General features: G+C 39.4%; 1 protein-coding gene across 1 annotated transcript in view; it reads right to left on the bottom strand.

Moving 5' to 3' along the window:
• Positions 1–11,590: 11,590 nt before the first annotated feature.
• The window catches only part of TOX3 (TOX high mobility group box family member 3), a 74,302-nt gene continuing 62,802 nt past the window's right edge, over positions 11,591–23,090 (bottom strand). Inside the window, exons 4-7 of the mRNA XM_084214911.1 lie at positions 17,610–17,879; positions 16,259–16,486; positions 14,842–14,922; positions 11,591–13,206 (exon numbers count right to left, since the gene is read on the bottom strand). Coding sequence (XP_084071037.1) covers positions 12,463–13,206; positions 14,842–14,922; positions 16,259–16,486; positions 17,610–17,879 — 1,323 coding nt within the window. The 3' untranslated portion in view covers positions 11,591–12,462. The remainder of the gene's footprint in view (positions 13,207–14,841; positions 14,923–16,258; positions 16,487–17,609; positions 17,880–23,090) is intronic.

Here is a 23,090-nt window from a genome sequence, read left to right as displayed (position 1 = left end):
GACCTCACCAGAAGGCTGCAAACATCTGCTCCTCTTGTTCTTTAGCCCAGCCTTTTATCCCCTCCTGTTGCTGCCCTGCACCTGTGTGCCCTCTGCTCCCTTTGGTGCTGGTCAGTGCCCCTGGGCAATCCATGGCTCATTGCTGTCAGTGCTGCTCACCTGCTGCTCACAGCTGCACCCACTGGGGATGGGGCTGGGCCAGCCACACTCCCAATCACCACAAACTCTGCACCCTCATCAGCTTTTAGCATCCTGACAGGAGGAGTCTGACAGGTTGAGTATTCTGCAAGAGGGCATGGGATGGCTGGTACAGGTGCTGTACAGAGAAGGAGTGAAGGATTTAACCTCTTGCATGAATATATCAAAGCAGATATTTAGCTGAGAGTGTGGTAGCTATGTGGCAGTTTCTTTTTTTTTTTCAAGCAGAAGTTAACTTTTTTATTTAGTTGAACAGGTTTGAAGCAAATTCTACCAACTTTCATTTTCAAACTACAATAGCCAATAATCACTTACAATCCAGGTGCTGGGGAGGTATGCAAGAACCTTTTAAAATGTAAAATAACATGATTCTCTGACAAATAGAAAGGAAATCATTTTCAATCTAAAAGCAGTTGGAAAATTCATGATGTGTACTCATTAAAAGTGCCTTCAAGATATCAAGGCAGGCTTTCTCTGTAAACGCCAGATGAATGAGAATGGTAAGCAGCAGCTATGATGTACAACGCTTCAATGAACACAGTTGGTTTTGGTTTATGCTGCTGGGTTGGCTTTTTTTAATGAAATCTGTACTGCTTAAAAGAGTTGTATATGTACTGAAAGTAAGAAAGGAGTAGGGTAGAAAATCTAATCCCACCTCTGTGTAAAGGTGGAAAATATTGATGTTGCATTGTGAGCAAATACTGGCACAGTGGAGCCAGCAGCACTTTTTTAAGAAATACTAGCTGCTTAAATGCCTAAGTGTGGAAACAAGACTCTTCACCCTAAGGAGAAAGTATCAATTCTTTCAGCACCAACTGAAGCCCCAGATTTTGCCCAAGCTCTGTACTGCTCACAATCATTCATATAGGGCTGCAAAGGTGAGCAGGACTGTGTGGGGCTCTCAGTCAAACAGCCTTCACCTTGCTGCCAGCAGGAAGATAAGCAGAGCTCTGAGTTATAATAATTCTTTTACATTATAAAAGTACTGAAGCTGCTGTCAAGGCTTGGTCCAGTAGCTCCAAAGCCACCACGATGGATTTCAAGAGGTGATGGCTGAAATCCCAGTGATCCTAAACAAAAAGTATGGGATGGAAATTCTACATATGAAACTGTAGGGTTTCATTACTTTTTATTCAAGTGCCGTTAATTCACAAAAGGATGATCTATCTACTTTATTCCAAGGACTCAGTTTCTTACAGGCCCTGACCAGCAATCTTAGTCACAGCAGTATTTGTCTTCAGCTGCAGGTGATCAGCCTCTCACCCTCTGCTTTCCCACACAGGAAAGCCAGGAGGATGCTTTAAAGAAACAGGTGCAGTTATCAACATTTAAACACCACAGATGTTAATTAATCACCAAGAATGATAGTGACCTGGTTTAGCTTTGCATGAAGCCACCTATTTATTCTGCTACTTCAGTTTTAACAAAAACCCGTGTAGCAAACTTTTCTTCTTACTCCCCTTGTATAGAATGAAATCCTTAAAAGAATCAAAACACAAAATAAAATTAAAACATGAAATTTTTGGGAAGCCTCATTATTTCTATTTTCAAGGTCTGGAGAAAGAAGAGATGGATTATGAGCAGTTACAGGCTCTTCTACTGTTCCTAAATCTTAATTGTGTTTTATACTCTGCAACATACTTCATAAGGAGCTTAACTTTGAGCACGAGCTTAAGAGCCATTGAATCCAAGGAGAAGAAGGCAGCCTGTAAGAATGCTGGTAATCAGAAATGGTCTCTTGGCAGGCCACAGGTATCATGAGCTTATCTCCAGGCCAACAGAGGCCATGGACACCTGTGGGAGATTTAGAATGGTTTGATTTACCTGGACTTTTACTGGTGTTTATTTTTCTGCTGTTTAATTTTTCTGTCATTAAAACGCATGAAATTTAGGCAGATTTTTACATCTGAGCATGTGCTGAATCAGTACAGTCCAACTGTCAGTGGGCCTGAAGATTTATCTTTGCAGTGCACAGTGAGGGCTGGAACAGAACCAGGTCAGTCCACAGGGACTCGTGTCCACACCCAATCCCAATCCCAATCCCAATGTCCATCACAGGATCAGCCAGGTGAACTTCTCTGTGGTGATGCTGCACTTCTCACCCACCACACCCGGCAGGGAGGATGGCAGGGAGCTCCTGGAACCACTGCCTTCTTGTGGGCATTTCCAATCCATTGCACCAGCCCCACCTTTCTCCTCACTGCTTTGATCCCAGTCACTTTTCAGAGATGTCAGAGACAGATCAGTGCCATGTTACAACCACCACAATCCCAAGAGCAGTAGGGGCTTTGTAACTCTATCCTTGACACCAAGATGCTGCAATTTAAATAGTCTTGTGTCAGAAATGGAGAAACATTAAACAATCAAGCATGCAGAATCACAGGCTGGAAATCATCTCTCCTGCCCTTTCCTTCTCCCCAGACCTTTAATCTTACATGGGATTTTTTGCATGTGCATTAAAATACTTCCTTCCCTAAATTAGTATTGACTGTAGCTCTGGATCTTCCAGTGAAGGTGTTTGAAGGCAAAAGAATCACAGCATCATAGAATGGTATGGGTGGGAAGGGACTGCAAAGATCATTTCATCCAGGGGATGGTTCCCTCCTGTCTCAGGGATTTTCGGTGAGGATCTTGAAAGTCACTTTTCCATTTGGGCTGCCGGGCTGGCACCGGCTGGCTGTTGAGACCCAGCAGCAGGGACTGATGACATGGCATAGAAATGACAGTCCTGAACCAGTGGCAACAAGCAGAAAGCAATGTTTGCCCTCAAGAACAAGGCTTGGACAGTGCCTGTGTGTGCACTGCGCCCTGCAGGGACTCTGCAAACCTGTCATGTTATTCCCAGTTGCCTGTTATGAGCAACAAATACAGTTCTGGAGGAATTTTCTGCTACACATGAAAGCTCATACAGTTTGTAATTTTGAGAGTGTTGTCTTTGGGGTTTTTGTGGTTTTGTGTTTTGTTTTTGTGGGGGTTTTTGTTTTTTGGAGGTGTTTTTTGTTTTGGTTTTTTGTTTTGTTTTGGTTTTTTTTGTTCTGTTTTTTTTTTTCTGATACTCTCAACCTGAATGCTATTTTATTTCTTCACTGTAAGGCATTTTGACTTATTCAGCTTTAATTTTCCTGTGCTGGCTATGAAATGTTTCTTGTTGGCTGAACCAGATTATGCTAATACAGAGTTCTCATGTCCCCTTTCATTTCCTTGGCTCCCAGATATTGACTGGAGATCTGTGTAATTAAAACCACGCTTCCCCACATAAATCCCTATTTGGACACTGTTCTGAGTAGGCCAGCAACTGCTTCTTGTTAGGGTTTCCTAAAGGTGCAAATTGTCCCAGAATCCATAGTATATGTAGTTTGTCTCAATTCATATACATGATCAATTCTCTTGTCATCTCCTTTTCTTTTATTCTGTTTCATGTCTTCAGCAGCAGAGGGCAGGGCTTGTGCAGTGCCCACCTCCCACCTGGAAGTACCTGAACTCACCCTACACTTGGGAGCCAGGCTCCCACAAGGATTGTGTAACTTTCCAAAGAGGTGACCTTCCTCCACTGGTCAGGTTTCTGTTCTCAGTCCATCTGTTTGTTTGGTTTTCTTGTGCTCCTGGCTCCCTTGGAATGGCCCTGGAGAACTGAGTTAGTACCCAAGATAAAAAAGATAAGGCCAACAGTCTTACCAATGTGGATGGAAAGGATTTGAAATCACCTTCACCATTTTTCTAAGTTAACCAAAACTCCTGTCCCGTTAGGAATACTACGAGCATTTTGCATTTTTTACAAATAAGGTTACCTCATACTGCAATAGCTTTTACAAGTATAATTGCACTGTAGTTCCATAAAATAAAATGTAATGCAAAACTTACACTTTCCAATTACACAATAGTAATTGTGAATAATTTCAAAAAATCTATGGCCTTTTATATGGCTATTTCCAACCCTGAGCTTGTGCACACTATATAAACACCATCTGTAGAGAATGTAAGACAACTTCTGTTGGAGCACAGATATACAAAAGTGTATCATCAACTTTTCAGTGAGTGTCCAGTTAAACAGCTATTGTCTGTACCTTCTAAACAACATCCATTCAGCAACTTACCTTTTGGACTCACACTCCTGCTTTATTGCATCCAAGCTTACAGACCTTCTGTTCTTTCTGTTTATTGCCAGAACATTTATGCATGTGCCCCAAATCCCTACAGCACCTCCATCCCATCCTGCCTGGGCACGTGCACCTCACATCCTGCCCCAGCCCCTCCATGTGCAGCCTGATTATGCACCAGCAGTTGACACAGGGCAGTGGTTTCCAAATTCTTGCTGTGAAAAGCTTTTGAGGTGTTTCAGTAGAAGGCTGCTGGTTGTGAATACGAAAGCAGGGGCTTTCCCCTGTGCAGAGGCCCCTTCTTAAGTATAAAGTACAAACAATGAAAATGAAAAGCAATAAAAAAAGAAAGATCTGGGCTTTGAATGCTTCTTAGGGTCAAGCACTAAACCCTCTTTTGACAGCTACACAACCCACACTTGTTCTCCTCAAGAGAATTTGACCTCAAGTAAGGAATTGAACAAAGTGCATATTTTGTCTACAGTGGACAAATACGTTGTTCTAAAGCAACAAACTGCAGATAAAATATACAGATAACGATAAGGGAAAAAACCCACACTCCCTAAAATGAAAACCCACTATAATTTATGCACATTTAAAAAAAATAACAAAGTGTTTTTTATTTCACTGACTTTGTATTGCATGGCAGAAGCTTATTAAAGCATTGTATTTCTCCTCTGTTATTGATTAACCAAAGTCAAATAACATTATCATTTTGCTTAATGCATTTAAAGCACAAATATTTTCCCAGATGCTCTGCACAGGCACTTTGCAGATTTCAGTGGAAGTTGTTTACATGCTGAAACACTGAGCCTGGATAGAAACACTTTGCTGTGATAGCAACACACACCCAACAGTTTTCATTTTCTCAATTCAGAAGGAAAATTGCTGTTCCTCCCTCTCCTTCAAATTCTCTTTCTCCAAGAAATATTCCTACGTCATTGGAAAAAATTACAAGCATGCTCATAATGGCTGCATTTCTCTGCCCATTTTCAGCTACAGCCTGGTCGAAAGTATCCTGAAATCGCTGGGATTATTTTTACAGGCTTCCTGGGCTCTTATTTAGCCCTGAGTGCACCCCAAAGCTATTTTAATTTCCGTAGTGCGGAGCTCAGTGGCGCTGCTGCCAGTGGGCCCCCCTGGCACCGGGACATCTCCTGCCCCAGCAGAGAATGAAGCTGCTCACCCCATGGCCAGGGGGACCAGGGGATGCAGTGAACCACGGTGGGCTGCTCTGTTCCCTTTGAAATGATCAGTTACACCTTGCTTTGGCATCTGACACCAGTGACATGAGATGAGAGGAGCATGGAGCCCGTGCCGCACCCACGTCCCGCTGTGCCCGGTGGCACTGGGACCAGCACCCATTCCCAGTGGGAGCTGCCTGGTGTGCAGCTGAATGGGCAGGGATGCAGAAGGGATGCAGAACTGTGCATCTGTTCTTTCTTTTTTTTTTTTTTTTTTTTTTTTTGATCAGCAGCTTTGAAAATGGAAAGAAATAATTAGAACAAACTCCACCTTCAGTTTAAAGCCAAGTACAGCTACAGGAAACATCAACAAATGACTGTGAAAGTATCATGATTTTTGTTCAAGGATGTTTAATTTGTCCAAGCCTGCTAGCAAGTTCTGGTCGTTTTCTGAAGTGACGGATAACTTCATTTGCCTTGGGTTAAAGTAAGAAAGGAAGAAAAAAAGAGATTGCCCAGTCTTTACAGAAACACAAGTATCTAAACCGACACTCAGAATTACATGTATTTCACCACGGGCTCAAGATTTGCTGTAAATACTTGTCTGCTGTAATTGACCAAAACTCTTATAGATTTATCTGCCACCATCCTATAAGGGAGAAAGTCTGTTTACACAAGAATGATAATTATCACCAGCTTCATCTATATTCTGTCAATGCCAAGGCATGCTAAGCAGTAACCAAATCCTTTGACAGTCCCTGCAGCAAAGCACCTAACATGTTAACCCCAAAATCCCCAAATGCATGCCTAGATTTATGTATATTTTAGACATTTGCCACAATTAAGTGCACCCATCTGGACATCTCTTTAGTAAAACAAATATGTATTGTGTATGTGCACAATCTATTAATCTCCTTGTGACCCACAGGAACAGGAGGAACATGAAGGGGGGGCTGAAAGAGGAAAAGTTCTTCAGGACAAGCTTTCCACAGGTGGTGAGCAGATAGGAGCAGGGTGCAAGATTTTACTTATTTTATATAAATATATATGTAAACATGCACATCAGGGCAGCAGTGATAATCCCCTGATCAGTGTTCCATACAGCAGAATTTTCCAAAGTGAGTTGTGATTACCAGATACTGAATATTCTTCACTTTCAAAATTAGGAAGAGGAAAGTAAGAAAAGGTACAGCTACTTACTATTTTTTGAAATTTCATGGTCAATTCTTATGATTCCTAGGATATCAAAACCAATTCCAAGATTAAGTACCTTTAACTACCAGCAAGAAGATTGTGACACAAGGGGTGTATTATGTATGTAGTTAACTTACTGTTTATTATGTTATTTATGAATGCAATGTATATGTTTGTTTTCAGTACAGTATGGGCTGTAGCACTAAAACAAACCAGCCTGCAGTAAATACATCCTTTAGGTTTTACAAATATTGCCAGCAGGTACCCTGGCACTTTGTTTGCCTGCATTTACTTCTCTGTTTTGTAAACACAAATATTTGGTTAAGGCATCTGCTCAGTCAAGAGCTGTGACTGCTGATCCAGGTAGAAGTTTTCAGACCTGTGTACAGTAGAATCCCTTCTAAATGACTGCAGGTACAATTCATCATCAGGTGGGTAATTCTTTACACATTTATTCAGTCATTGAACCAGCACTAAGGTTAGAATACCTGTACTTGAAAATGAGACCCATGACTTGTTTTGAATAGAATTTAATAAAAGAAAATGCAGAAAATGCAAGATTACTTTTAGGTTCTGATTATTATTATAAATACTTGGATCTGTTTGGAAAACAAATACAATGTTTTGCAATTAGACTCCTGACCTAGAAAAGCACTTGAGCAACTGTGTAACAGAGCATATGAGTAGTCACTTCAATGAAATTACTACCTTTATACATGAATTATCAGCTCATTTTAAATTATTTTCTGGATCAAAGCCTCTCTTTTACAATTAGAACAGCAGAGCTACAATGATGTAGCAACTCCAGTTTGGAGAAAAATAACAGACCAAAGATAACTGCATCATAAAAGTACTCCTGGAGAGGAAGAAGAACAAATGATACCTGGAAGAAGTGTCCACATAACTGCAAGACAAGTATAATTTTCTGTTCAACTTTTTTTACCAAGAAGATTAAAAGAAATTTAATTTCAAACCTTCTAAGAAAACTCTCCATTGCTTTGGCTTGTTTAGGGCCTGAAGATGTTAATTCTCCAAGAACTTGGACAAAACCCACTGTTTAAAATACCACTTCTGGTTTTTAACTGAAGTAAACAGAATGCATTCTAAATCTCCAGTGTAGGCTATTGAAGTGTCACAGCAGCTCGTTCAAAGCAATACATTCACTTCTCAAAGATTTTCGTATTATAATCGAAAATTCTCTCCCTCCGATGCACCTGAGAAGCATTAACTTCTCGGTGACTTTAAGAACCAAATCCTTTAATACAAACCTAGCTTTTCCCACAGGCACTTGAAAATATTTAGCATTTTTTCAGTTGGATGCAATTTTCATAATAAAGTAGCTCACTTGGCTACCTGACACCACAGACAAAGACGCCGAGCGAGCAGCTCCTGCCAACTCAGAGCATGATCGCAGCCCTCAGTCACATATTAAGTAGGCTTTGAGACATCCAATTGCTGTAACAATGCAAGCAATTTATGTCTTAGATATTATTGGTATGTATTTTTTCATTACTCATAACGTGTGCATTTTCTTCTGTAAGGTCCAGGCACAAGTCTTTCACACCCCGTGTCTTTCAGTCAGCCTTAACAGAGCATACAATAGTTGTTCTATTTACGTAACATTTAAATTCCACCTCTCTGACCAGTTTTAGATTACCAAAGCAGCCCTTTGGTATTATTCTGAATGGCACTGGCCCATCCCTATGGATGCTGCTCCATACATTTGTTTAGATTTCACTGGCAATCCTCACAGAAATGTGTGGGAATGACAAATATTTTTTTCTGTGACAAAATACTCAGCCCCCGTCTATCAAATCAGAAATGTTCATAGTTAACTGCATTTCTGGCAGTTTCAAGGGTACAATTGTAAAACTACAGTATATTTTGTCAAATCAAACCCTACAATGATCCTGGTTTACTTCCATCCACTTAGCCTATTAATGCAGGCTAATACTGCATGTTCTTGTGGCAGCAAACCCTAAAGTGTACCAGGAGACTCCAGTGATAGATTACATGTACATGCTGTGTCATATCCAATTAACTCAAATTGACTGTGTACTGCATTATGCTGTTAGTGCATGGAAGATCAATAAATATGGAGAAAATCCAACGAGGCGCTCTCCATTCCCATCCAATTCTAGTAGGTCTGAGACAGATCATGCTCCTATGATGTGTGTGCTGCTGCTGAAGAGGGCAGGTGGTGCATAGACACCATTCAAACTTGGCCTATTCAATCTAAACTCCTCTAACTCGCCATTCATGCATAGCAAAACACCATCTGGTCCTATTTTGCCTCCAGCAATCACAGCTGACCAAAAACGATAATAACAGCTGTTGCAAAACAAAAGCCAAACAAAGGGGGGAGGGAAAGGTTAGAATGCAGTCCAGTGCTGCAAAATACTCCATGAAGTGAGAAATGAAAAAGGAGCCATTCAAGTAGGAATCCCCATTGAAAAGAGTCAGTGCAAGACTTGTGGTTAAACTTGAGATATTTAATCCATCTGTCCTGCAAACCACAATGGTCAGGTGATAATATAAAATTGAGATTATGTTGCACAGAGGTATTTAAAGGCTTTGTTCTCCAAGTTAGAAACTAATGACCCTGTGTCAGCTAAAAATTAAACCTCCTTATGTTCTTTCATCATGTGTCAACCTGGGTTAATGTGAAAGTAGAATGTGGTTAACCGAGGTGATAAAGCATCTGAAACCTTGGGAAAAGAAGGGAGCAGTTAAGTGCTTGTAAATGCTACGAAGGAAAACATTCTTAAAAACCATGCACGACACTGAAACCATACAGATTATTGCATTTTTCTTGTATAAATTGCATATCAAGCGATTTAAACTAACAGTTTTATTTATGACCTATGATAGCACAGTTATTCACTTAGATTTAGGGAACATGAACACAAACTTGCACAGTTTGGAACACAAGATGTTCTGCAATATGCTATTGTGGGTAATGCAAAATATAATTTTGTGGCAAGCAGGGAGATGCTCCAGTTTTTCAAGATTCAGATTTTGATATTTAAAATGTACAGTCCTGCTTGATGATTAATTTTCTTTTTTTTTTTTTATTTTTTTTTTTTTTAGCTGCAGTAATTAAAACTATTTTTCCTGGAATTGAACATCAGTAGTTCAGCATCTCTTAATCAAATGTGATAAAACCCAGGATTTATGAAATCATTTAATGAGTGTAATAACACCTGCTTCTCGTTGCAAATAGTTGAAAACAGACTTCAGTTGTAATTAACTCTTATCACTTGTGACATTTTTCCAACGATACTTCATAGGTCTTCAAAATGACAATTATAGAACTAATACACAATTACTGTCACATGCAGTTTAGCAATTATTTCTGAAGACATTTGTCTAAAGGTTTCAAAAGTGACTATAAAATGGTTTCCTTTGTTACGTAACATTAGTTAAAACTGACACACACGAAATCTCTCCCAACCAGCCTCTGTTGTGCCATTTCTAATGCAGACAGGCTTCCTTGCACTTGGAATAAACACCCCCCATCCCAGGCATTATTAGATATCATGCTAAGGCTATTAGGAGCATGGGTAGCTGTCAACTAACACCTATTATGAAAAGCTTCAATTTATATATGATTTTTTTCTGCTCCACGAAATCTATAAATTTATAATTAGAATCTCTTGCTGTTCAATATTTGTACATAATAAGCAGAGTACCTGAGGATGATGAAATATTGAAAGATGAATTCATTATGAAGAAAATCACATGGTGTAGTACCTCTTCCCTCAAGTCTAGCTGCAACTTTTTGGGGATCTCTATTCCATTATTTTTGGGTTGTGCTCTGAGCATGGTAGCCATGCCTCAAACAGGATTAGGATTCTGCTCAGGCTTGACACTTGCTGTTTTTAATTTTCATTTTATCATAAGCAGTTTAAGATTGTTGCCAGTGGTAATTTGCAATTTTTATCAAGACCTCTTCATTATAGCTTCTGACAGGACAGATGCTGTAATTAATCATGCCAGACAACTGGGGATAGTGGTCAGACTGCACTCACAGCACAGATACTGCAGGAGAAGAAGGAAAACAAGAAAATAGAGGCTCTCTCCTTTCTGTTCAGAGCAAAAATATAGGAACAGCACTAATAACCTGACAACACACTGGACTTTAATGTTTCCAAAGCCTTCATAGGAAAGAGCTGCCCCATCCATCCTCCCCACTCCATCACATTCTACCTTGACGAGACAATAAAAGTCAGACAGCTCAGGAGCAGCCCAAGTCAAGAGCTGGAGGCTTACAGAGGGAAGCCCACAGCAGTAGCTGCCTTTACATCTGGAACTCTGGGATACAAAGAAACAATTTGTGCTGGTTTCCATCTCTGAACATTACAGCTGAGACAGGTTCACTTCCCTGTTCCTGCAGCTCATCAGCACAGGGCACCAGGACTGCTCTGTGACCCCAGCACTTTCTCTCTCTGGAGTCACAGACACCTCAGAGAAGTTGCCCACAACTCTGCAGCAGAGCATCTTGGAGGATACCAGAGCCAAGTGCTTGCTCTGTTCCCATTGGTACCTGTTCATCCAGAATGTTTGATAAAAATCCAAAGGAGTTTAAAAATGTCCAAGAAAGCATTTGCAGAAGGAAACATTTCTGGTTTCTCTATCAAAGACTTACAGCTCATCAGTTTTACCGAAATGTGTTTATTCTATAGCAAGATAAAAGCATTTATTTTAGATAAGCAAAATACAAACAACTTAATTGCTGCTATCATAACTCATAAAAAAGTATAAAACAGCATAAAAACACAATAAGCAATGTAGCAATTAATAATTCATGTTACCAGTGTTTACATTAAAGCCTCATTTATGAAAGCTTTACAACACATGATATGAAAACTTACAACTTTTAAAGAAAATATTTACATTGATTATTCAGTTGTGGAGTTTCATTTAAATATTCTACTGGTTTTACAGCGTATTAATAACTTGCATTTCTCATCTTAGCGTTCTGTAATAACAGTTTTATTTAAGTGCATTTCCCTTTTAAAAATACAGTGTATTAAATCTGAAACTCATCACTTCGACACAGAATATAATATTCACATTTGTTCTGTAATTGGAATTAACGTAAGAGGGTAAATGTCAATATATATTTTCTTACGAACTATGGCAGGTTTATTTGGAGAAATGAAGTGAAAAGTTGGGTCAAACATTTACGTCCAGTTACTTGCATTTGTTTTTCTGAAGACATTTAGGAGAGAAAAAGAAAAAAAAAAATAAGAGCTTTGGCAAAAATCTGTGATTTACTCTATTTTTTCATGACAAAAAATGCCATCGACTAACTCATGTCATACAAGTATGATTGTATGAAATCCAATCATAATTTTACAGGTAGTTACAACTGTGCTTTAAGGGCTTCATGAGTTCATACTGCCTTGAAGTGCATTACTCACTTTTAGAGAAAGAAGGGCTATAGCATATAACTCTGAAAGGCCATTTTGCAGTCATAAGGTCCAGGTATTTTTTAGGCCAGTTGATTCACATATTGTAGGTAAAGCTTAAATAAATTAAAAAGGCATCACATGAAAAAGAGAACAGCATTTTTTCTTTTAAACAAAATGATTTATAGTCAGCTAAAAGATGATACACAGCTACATTGTAGTTCTTTATTGCCTATCTAATAGACACTTTAGAGGATCATTTGATCTGTTATGCATCCCTGCATAACTACCATCAACAATTTACAGTTTTCAGCCAAATATGGTTTACCCCTACCCCTCCATCAACACAAAGCCATGTTGCAAGATCGTTTATCTTCAGAAAATACTGACCTGTGATAATACTTGAGTCTGTGTCTGAGATTGTATTTGTGACTGGTGCTGCTGAGGTGCTGGCTGAGGGCTCCCAATGGCAGGGATGGGAGAAGTGATCTGGGGGGCTCCTGGGGAATGCTGCTGCGGAGAAGGCTGGGACTGGTGTTGCATATGCTGCATTTGCTGCTGCTGCATTTGCTGAAGCTGTATGTGCTGCAGTTGCTGCTGCATCTGCTGTTGATTAATCTGCTGCTGGAGATGCTGCTGCTGCTGCTGCTGCAAATGTTGCTGCATGTGGTGCTGAAAATGCTGCTGCTGCATTTGCTGCTGTATTTGCTGATGCATTTGATGCTGATGTAGTTGCTGCTGTTGCATCTGCTGCATCTGTTGCTGCTGGAGCTGCTGCATCTGGTGCTGCTGGCTTTGCATGGAGGGGCTGAGCTGAGACGAAGACGGCGTTGCCACCATGTTGGAGCCCATGGAGCTTATCAATGGAGCTGCAATGTTTGTTGGCATGTTTGGGGCAATGGTAACAGAAGCTACAATCTGGTTCATTGGCAGTCTCATGGTCAGGGGTTTTGGAGCAATGGCTCTGGAAAGGGGCTGCTGAAGAGTTTGGGGAGATGCCGACACCGTCGCGTGTTGAGAAAGAGAACTATTCAGAATGAGGGAGGAAGACAAATTTGTGGATGCCAGTGTTTGCTGAACAGAACGAATTGTCTGGGCCTCAGCAGATTCTGCAGCAGCCTGTGTTTGGAAGAGAAATTAATTGTCTTTTCAACAGAAAAAACATTGTTACTGTTTACATGGTAATAAAAGTAACAGCTACTCAGGGACCTTTGCCATCTTTCGTTTTCTATCAGAAAAGATCAATCTGCAGTCTGAAAACCATCACTGATCAGCAGTACAGTGCATCACCTCTTTATCTGCCTCCCTACATGGTACCTTCTGGTCTTACTTTGACAAAAAGTAACTTGGGCCCTTGATCAACACCAGAAAGTCACAGATGTCACATACTTTTTGTTGCTGAAAGAGTTAGAACAGGCCCAATGTATGTAAATGTTTTTAGAAAAAGCCCTGCTCTTTGGGAGTCAGCAGCATACACACTCCCCACCCCAGGAGTTACCAACCAATGAGCAATTAACTGACACTCTTTAGACATTTACCTGAGAATGCAGTAAATTGTGCTGCACAAGTCTCTCTCCCATCCCTACTGTGAGCAACCATCTCATGTGAAAAAGCTATAGCAAGGATGTCTTAATTTAGAGGAGATGAGATACAATGACTTTGAGTGTCATTTCCACCTGCAATCTGCCCAGAAGTTACTTGGTACTCCTGGTCCCATGGATTTGGGGAAAAAAATATGATTTCTCATCATTCCAAAAAGGGAACTTAAGATTCACAAAATAATATCTCTCAAAGGTATTTAGAATCCTGTGGATCTTGAACTTAGCATTATGATACAAAAGGCTTTTAGAATATTACCTAAGTCCCAGAGGCAACAGAAAAACACAGCTCCTTAACATAAGAAGAAGAAATCTTCCAGCTTTCAAAAGCACATGTATAATTTCTGATGTGGTATTTTTCATCAATAATTAAAATACACAGTAACTTTCCATACAATTTACTAATGTTCTGCAGCTGTACATTCAAATAAATATTCTCAGGAGTTAAGACATCATCACCCAATGTTTTACCCATATTTTAGATGCCTATAAGCACATTTCCATTTCTGATATTCAGATGCAACAGAACCACAACCTGCACAGTGCTGCTGTCTAGAAAGGTAAATTCTCAAGTAAGACAGCAGAGCTTTGTTTTCTTCACAGGTTTTATTTTAACTCAGGATCAACTAAAATACTCCTTGTGGCTCACTGCCAGCTAGTCCATTTTTTAGTACTCTCCAAATTCAGAGCCACCACACATTTCCTTCCCCTCACCTGCAAAAATACTTAAGCTTTGTCACACAACAACTGCTCTCCAACTCCACGCAAAGCAAGCCTGTCCTTTGAGAAGCAGCACTTGAGGAAAAACAAACCTCTGCAAACAGCTTGCAAATATTAATGCCAAAAGGTCAGTATATTTTTCATGACTGAATTTTATTTTTGTGCTGAAGTGCATTACTTTGCCTCCACAGCTCAAGGAAGATTTACAATTGCAAAGATGGTTTCTGGTAATCATTAGTATGCCAGTAGAGAGATGAAATTATTTTTGCAGAGACTAAGCAGGGTTCAAGCAGCAGCACAACATCTTGTAGAGCTGTATTACAGAAATGCCATCATTCTACTTCTGTTGTGCAAAACATCCCCCCCTTGTCCCAAATATTTCAATATCATTGGTAAAAGCTCACTTGCATTATATCAAAGGCAATATTAGGCTTACCTTAGAAACAAGGCTTGCTCTGTAGGCAGCAAGTGCCTTTAGGTATTCTTTTTTGGCAGCTTCAGTTTTTCTTTTATATACCTATTAAAAGAGACCACAATTTCAACAACTTCAACTACTAAGTTTTGGGGTTTTTTTTGACAGAATGCTCTCAAAATCACTTGCACAGAAACAAAAAACATAAACCAAAACCCCTGAAAACACTCTACTGTTAGATGTGCTTTTTCTTCCTTGAAAGTCCTAAATACTCTTGCAGGTGGTTACAGGCTTCCAGGGCTACTTGCTGGACTTGCAGTACAATTTATGCTGATTATCAGGAATAACAAAAGGCTGCTATTCCACATCAGTCTGAGCAGCAAACTAATTGACAAGACTACCTATGCACTCTTTTCTTCCCCAGAAAACAGTGTTTTATCGACTCCAAGTAGCAGGAATATTAGAAAATTGGATATTACAAATGCCAAAATGTATCAGCAGTAGACTAGAATAGCCGACTACATCTGTGCATTTTTTTTTTCAAAACAAATATTTGAACTACATACTAAAAAATCTGTATGCCTTTAAAAAAGATGGATCAAAGAGCTTGGACTTGCCCCAAAGCCAGCATGAGAGAATTCCACTGCGTTAAACAAGAAATGTTAGGCAAAAATTACTAAATCTGTATTTTTAATCATGGTTAAATTTAAAGTTCACCTTTAAATCATGTTCATTATCATCTGTTAGATCAGACTAAGAGTTTCTAAATGAATTTCAGAAAAAAGTACCATTCATCTCTTGCCAAAAGGTGTCCTATCTGGGAATCTGTCCTCCCATACAAGCTTCTATTAACTGCTACTGGGAACAAACAAAGGGTATTTTTAACCCCCTTTAATCCATGTGCAGCAGTTCCATGTGTATAGGAAGAAGAATAACCCTCAAGGAAGTACAAAATTCATCACTCTGAACCCAGTTGGAGTTGGAGATAGTATTTCCCACACAACATTGTAATGAGACTCAGAGGATTGGCTTCAAAGGTTAGAAATCAACACGCTTTGTAACAAATTCATAAGGCAGATCAAAGGAAATGGTAAATATGCTGTACCTTCCTCTTTTCTAACTTATTAATAGGAAACAAGGGCTTTGAAATAGGAATCATCAAAAGATGGTTTTAAGAGACTCTAGGACACTATAACCTGAGCTCTTTTACAAACTGCCCTTTAAAATTTAAAGACAAATACAATCATTTAACACTACCTGTCAGTTCTCACAAAGAAAAAAAAAACTAGATGCCAGGTCTTCAGCAAGTTCAAAACTCAGTTTAGCTCTACAGAGGTGGAGTTCTACATCAGCAAGTAGCATGGTCCACTCAGAGCAGAGGTAGGAGGATTTTTTTACAAGGATTACTATATTCTTGTGAGACAACCCTGCATCAATTTACCTGTTTTTGTTCTTCTCCTAGACTGTCCCACATGGATGCCACTATTTTTGAAACATCTCCAAATGTAGCATTCGGGTTCTGTCCTTTAATTGCAGCTTGTGTGTCCCTGAAGAAAAGGGCATATGCTGACACTGGCTTTTGTGGCTCATTGGGGTCTTTCTTTTTCTTCTTCTTTGGGGTCTTGGGCTTCTTGCCAGAATCTGGAGCAGCTCTTTTTTCTCCAGTAGCCTAAGAAACAGTAAGAACAAGAACAGTCAATAAATGCATTAAATAAGTCATATAAATTGCAAAACAAAAAAAAATATTTTCAGTCAGTTGTAATATTATATGGATAAAGCTGTTATGTAGGCAACATTTGGGAGAGACCTGTTGTGCAGGCCCTTCTCTCTAGCAAAGAGTACTTAGGCTCAGCATAATCTCATTGGATCTACTGGAACTAAATGCATGAGTAGTTGCTACTCATTCTAAGCATGGCTCTGAGAGCCACATCTTACAAGTTTGACCTAAAAAAGGACACCCAAATGCTAGTTTGTGTTTAAAAATATTGAGTTCACCAAGCACCCGTGGGGGAGAACTGGGAGCTCTGAGCTCTGGCCAGGCACCAACAGCCCCTCTCTTCCCTCTGGGATGGGGATCCCAGCAGCTCTGCTCCCTGTGTGTGCCTCCTGCCCTGGACCCTCTGTTGTTGAGCTATGCACAGATTATTGCAACAAGGGGATCAAGTGGCTCTAAATGTGACATGTAATAGGATACATCTCTCTATGATAGTGATTTACTTTGATATTTTGAGGATCCTGTACAATGAGCTTTCCACATGTATAACTTCCATCAGCTTAATGAGAAAACCTTTCATGGAACAGTCTTAAATTAGGCTTTTACATATACTGCTATAACAACATTTGTTCTTCATTTGGTCAATATTTTTTCCTTTTATAAGAGATTTATTTAAAGGAAGATATAAGTTAACCAAAATTTCAGTTAGAAGAAAGCTTATCTTACTTCTCTCTAAACAACACATCCATGTTTTACATGACTCCAGAGAATACCAAAATGACAAAACTGTCCAAGACTGATACCTGAAGAGAGTCAACAGATCTGAAAACCTGAGTCAAATTAGACCTAAATAAATAAATAAATTTCTATTCTTAGGTTCATTATTATGAGGGTAGTTTGCAAACTTCTTAAGTAAAGAAGGAAATCAGCAAACTAATCATATTCCACTTTACTGTAACATTTGTGTTTTAAAACATTTGTGTTTTAAATGACCACATTGCAGCTGAGCTGACACTGCCACCTCCATGAAAATCCAGCGTGTGGATGTGTGAGGCTTGCTGCACATGGAATAACTTACTCTGTTTGATTCATCTGCATCTTCCTCATTGATAGAGCTAGATGGGGAAGGAGTGGCTGATTTACTTGCAGGAGGGGAGGGAGAAGTGTGTGGCAAATTAGTGCCTCCTAAATTTAGCCCCAGCTGCGCACTCAGCTGAGACTGGTTAATGGTGGTGAGCTGGGACGGAGCCATAATTCCCGAGTGAGCAGCATCAGTCATGTGGACAATGGATCTCATGATCAGAGAGTGGTCCTGGCGGTACTGGGAGACCTGGCTGTGACTCTGATCCTAAAAGAGATGGAAATGTTGGTTAGATATTAGCAGTTACCACACAGCACTAGCAGGTGAATTGATTTTCACAGGCTTACAGGAGCAACACTGTCAACATGCAGTTTGCTTCCTTCCTTTTTCATGAATTAAACATATTTTTAAGAAATTAAGTGCAGCAACAGTTATTATAATTGCCCCAGACTTCACTTTTCCCCAAGTGCGGCTGCTTATTTTGTTCTTTGACTAAGAAATGCATTTCTCTGTTTTTAAACGTTTTTTCTCTTGATGTAGGAAGAAATACCCACATAAAACAAAATAGGGAAACAGGATGACTGAGGATTCAGGAAAACATTGCAAATGAGGAGACACAAAGTGTTGTCAGAAAATAAACAAAATTGGGGTGGGATGAGGGGATATATATATATAGAGAGAGAGAGAAGCATCTTCCTTTACTGAGTTTCAATTATTCTTGGCCATTACAAGTAACAGCAGTATATATAAACCAGCCCTGTCTGGGTGGGATTTTAAATCTGTTCTAGACACAGAACACTGTCCTGCCTGTGTGGAGTGCACTCACTGCAGCAGGCTGGAGAGCCAGTCCAGTAATCCTAAACGCTCCTAAAGAGCCCTGTTGGCAAGCAGCACATAAAACTGCACATTTTTATCTTTAATCCAACAATCAAACCTGTGGAAGGAGCAAAATTTGTAGCAAAATCGATGTACAAATCACCAACTTTATTTTTTTTGTACTCCACATCTCAGACACACGAGCACTTGTGTGGCTTTGTTTCTGCTGTTTCTTGAGGGCACAAACTGTGTCTCCTACATCTGCACAATATTTACCACATTTGTAAATAAAAAGAAGCAAAACCCTGAAGGTAAAGTCAGCTGCAATCTGCCTATGAAAACTATTTTTTTTTTTTTTGGACCACACACAGATCAATACACAATGAAGGAACATGTAAACAGAAAAGGAGATTTTTTAAAAAGTTAATAAGAGAATAAGTAGCTCACAAATTGATTCAGCAACCTGATTAATCTACAGTCATTTTTTGAACAGCCAGAAACATGAGAAATAAATTAGATTTTGAAAACTCTTTCATTATTAATAAGCCACATTGCAATTAGTAGTAGCAGGTGCAATGATCCTTAATGAAATGACACAGAACAAAACAGCAATTGTGGGAGCCCACTGGACTTCCACAACAGAGTCTGACCTTCCTGGTCCTCTCTTATTAAGTATAGATAAGTACAAACCAGTTTTCAAAAATCTGTGTCAGCATGGAGGTAGAAGTTTAGCCCAAATGACTTTCCCTTACTTTTCATAACTTTTCCCTCAACAGAGGCAGTGGTTCTGTGCTCCTGGAAGCCTTTCCTTGGCTGGGACAAGAGTGGCCATGCAAAGAAGCAACACGTGTTAGAGAAGATGCACACCCTGCCTCATGTACCTTTCTACACAACTACTGCAGCTCACTGTTTCCCTGCAGCAGTAAATCATATTCATTCTGAATGTGACAGTTGTGTCACTTTCTGCTGAAGCCTATGCAGTAGAAACAAGTCCTTCTTTAGCATAAAAATGCACGTGCAGCTGGGTCCAGTACAGACCAAGTTAAGCTCACAAGCTCATGATGCAGATCCTGTGCCCCAGGGCTCACCCTCATTTTCCCCTTGCTTCCCCAGCCCTTGCCAGCTTGGCTCATCCTCCATACCACACCACACCGCTTTTCCTACTTCTTAAATGCTTTTAATATTTTCACTAAAGGACTGCAGTTCCTTAGAGATGAGTGTGTGTGCCAAAAGTGGAGCACTTGATACAGAAAGATCAAAACATCAGACTTATTGGCTGAAATACCCATTTGCTTCAGGGCACCTTTCTGTGAAAATTTACTGCTGTTAACTACAGGGTCATTTTGATTGTGACTTGTATAGGCAGTGGCATCTGGAAGTCATTCAAAGTCTTTTGTGAAACGATATCACTCTGCCTATTACTCCAATCATTTTAGCTTACAGACATTACTTTATTGCATGAAGAAAAACTCTGCTGGTTGTCTCCAGCAAAGCTGAAGATGATCAGAATAACCTTCTCTCAGAAAAACTAACTTTCTTCGTTATTGTGCGGACAGTATTTTCTTGGAGGTGTTCTACCCCTGAAAGCCTTGCTTTTGTTCTCTCTTTATTGCTACACAATGCAGGCCTTTCTGGCCTTTACACTGAGGCAACAAAATGTGATGACAAGGGTTACAAACCATTTACTCCAAGTCTTGTCATTTCGGTTGCATCTATGATTTTATTGAGACTAAATTCTCTTGACTTGCACTGACCCAGAATCTAATTTTATACACAAGCCCATGAATTCTTAACTGTCCCTTTTTCTGATACTATCTGATTCTTGTGTGGGTTTTCTGCATCCACTTACTTAATTTCAGTTTTTCTTTTCTGCATCTTTTCCTGATTTCTTTAGCCTTTTTTTTCAATCTTAAGAGCTTCAGAAAAATCTAGGAATGGCAACAATATTTTGTAACTGGCCATTTAGAACTAAACTGATAAAACATATTATATGAAAGAAAATGTTTCATATTATATCCAATCCCTTATTATTCATATGTCCATATGAAAACAAAAACCAATGTATTTTCTTCACTTTCAGTTTAACTTATATGGCTGATCAATATTTAAATAAAAAAGGAACAGGGTTTTCATTTTTTGCTTTGTGGTACAGTGCTGTGGCCCCGAACAACCTATGGTACCTATACCAGAGCTTTCAGACAAAGAAGTATAAGCCATTTTTTATGTGTGTACAGTGGTTTGGAAAGAAGGCAGGGAGGCTAGTTCATAGCAATATTAAAGTCCATGGCATTTTCCTATAGCTCCTGAGCAAACAAAAGTCTTCTAAGAAGGGAGCTAATATCAAGAAAACAAAATTTCCACCAATTGTCTTTACTCTTATTTTTTCCCTGATACTACCAAAGGCCACTACCAAACTGAAAGGATCAGTAGCATTTCATTATGCTTGAGATGTTTATCAAAGAAATGTTTAACAACGAAAATCATCCTATTTCAGAAGCACACATGGAAACACAAGTGCACTGAAGCACCCACATGACATCCTAATTACATTACTATATGAAAACTGAAAAGCTCACAAACCCAAAAATAACCCACTGAGAAAACTGGGAGGATTTTAGAGAATATCACAAGCTCTTCCACATAGACTTTACCCAAAGTAAATGTGATAAACAAGTATTAAAAGCATTCAACATTTTTATAACATTAAGCGAAAACAAGAGATCGGTTCTGACAAAAATTCATGAACTCCTCAAGCAGACAGCATCAAGTTTTGATTGAACCTGATCTGCTTTACAGCCTGAGATTGAAGTTAGGCAAAACCTGGTGATCTTAAAACAAGTCAGGCAAAGCTCAACCACTGCTTTACTCAGCAGGATAATCAGACAAGGACGTGACGTGTGGAACCAAACCAAAAGAGAAATAACTTGTCTCATTCCTCTGCAGGCTGAAATGGCGTTGACTCACATCAATCTGTTGTCATCCTACATGAGGGCTACAAACCCCTCAGGTACAGAGACACTTATTGAGGGCAGCACTGGGCACCTCTCTGGGCTCTCCAGCGACAGGGCGAGGGGGAAGGCTCTGAACGGAGATCAGGGGGGTTTGGATGAGGGGTTAGGCAGCAATTCTGTGATGTGAGGGTGATGAAGCCTTGCACAGAGATGCTCAGGGCCAGGCAGGATGGGGCCCTGAGCACCTGGTGTGGTGGAAGGTTCCCTGCCCATGGCAGGGGGGTTGGAACGAGATGATCTTTAAGGTCGCTTCCAACCCAAATAATTTTCACCCTTCTAAGATTCTGATTATATACCTGGATTTTAAAAAAGCAAAATATAGTCCAAAATGTTTTCCCCTTCTCAAAACAGCTGTATGGTGACCGTGTAGGCAAAATCTCTTCCACAGCTGTCGCCACCCTGTTGCACACATGATAAAGGCATTCAGCACTTGGTTCATAGAAGGCCTCATCAAGGGAACCATAAAGATAGCTGCCCATCAAACTGTCCTACTCTCAACAGTTCTAATCACTTTAGACAGTCATGCCATAAAAGTCACATTTAGTCCTATTGCTAAAGGACACACCTCACAGCCTATGACAAATATACAGCTTATTTTACATTCATTTGTAAAAGAACAAGTTCTCAAAACTATATAAAATATCAATGCATCAGCAGACACTGGAAAGCAAATAATGGAGTAAGGAGATTTAAAAAAAAGAAAAGAAAGGAATGTGTAAACTCCCATGCTTTAATTTATCAAATTAAAACAGTTTTATCAAAGGTGTTTTCCAAAGTACCATGGTGTACTAAGTGAAAAAATTATATTAATAAAAGATAGTTTGCTCTTCTGTTAGCAACTCATTAAGCATCCAGTACTTAGTATAGCTTGTAATAGAGTTAGTATTTATTTTGACAGATAAATGCATCCAGCCATTACATTGAGAGATGTCCTAATTTCCACTTACTTACCCTGCATTTTAAGAATCATTTCCATACAGTAATTCTATCCTGAATTCCTACCCTGATATAATTTTAATCTCTGGGAACATTCAACAAGGCATTTAAAAATATAACTAGGAAATTACTTTTCAGAACATTTTTGAGCAATGCTGAAGTCTTGATTAAAATCAATGTCTACAGCCTTCCAATATTTAAATATGCAATACCTCCAGTGAGACTCTGGTCATGTGAGGACTGATGGAAGTGCCCCATGGAAGTGCCAACAGGAGGATATAGGGCTGGGATCCCACCCCACACTGCATGAGATAGTTTTAGGGAATTGAGAAATCTGCCAACCAAAATTACTAAGGAATAACTAAGCAAAACCCAACATTTATGGTTATGTTTATTGTGCCCTGGTTTCAGAAGTTGACAAACTATTATATATTCTATTGCCTGAGGAATTCATCACTGTCAATGTAACATAAGCTGATGCAATATTTTAAAGGATGTACTTAAGTTGAAGCAAATGCACTGCAATGTAAAGAGTGAAATCCTCAGTTGTCCCTGACTGTAAATTACTCCCTTTACTTTTAGTCATGTCAGCATATCTCTAGAAGAAATCCTCAATATTCTTTTTCTCCACAAGTAAAGCAGAGATAAAAGAATCCATTAATCTAAATTTTTACAGGATTGGACTTCACTGCCAATCAAAACAAATCAAACTAAC

This window comes from Fringilla coelebs (assembly GCF_963513975.1).
Source record: "Fringilla coelebs genome assembly, chromosome: 14".
Lineage (NCBI taxonomy): Eukaryota > Metazoa > Chordata > Aves > Passeriformes > Fringillidae > Fringilla > Fringilla coelebs.
This window is presented reverse-complemented; position numbering and strand designations above follow the sequence as displayed.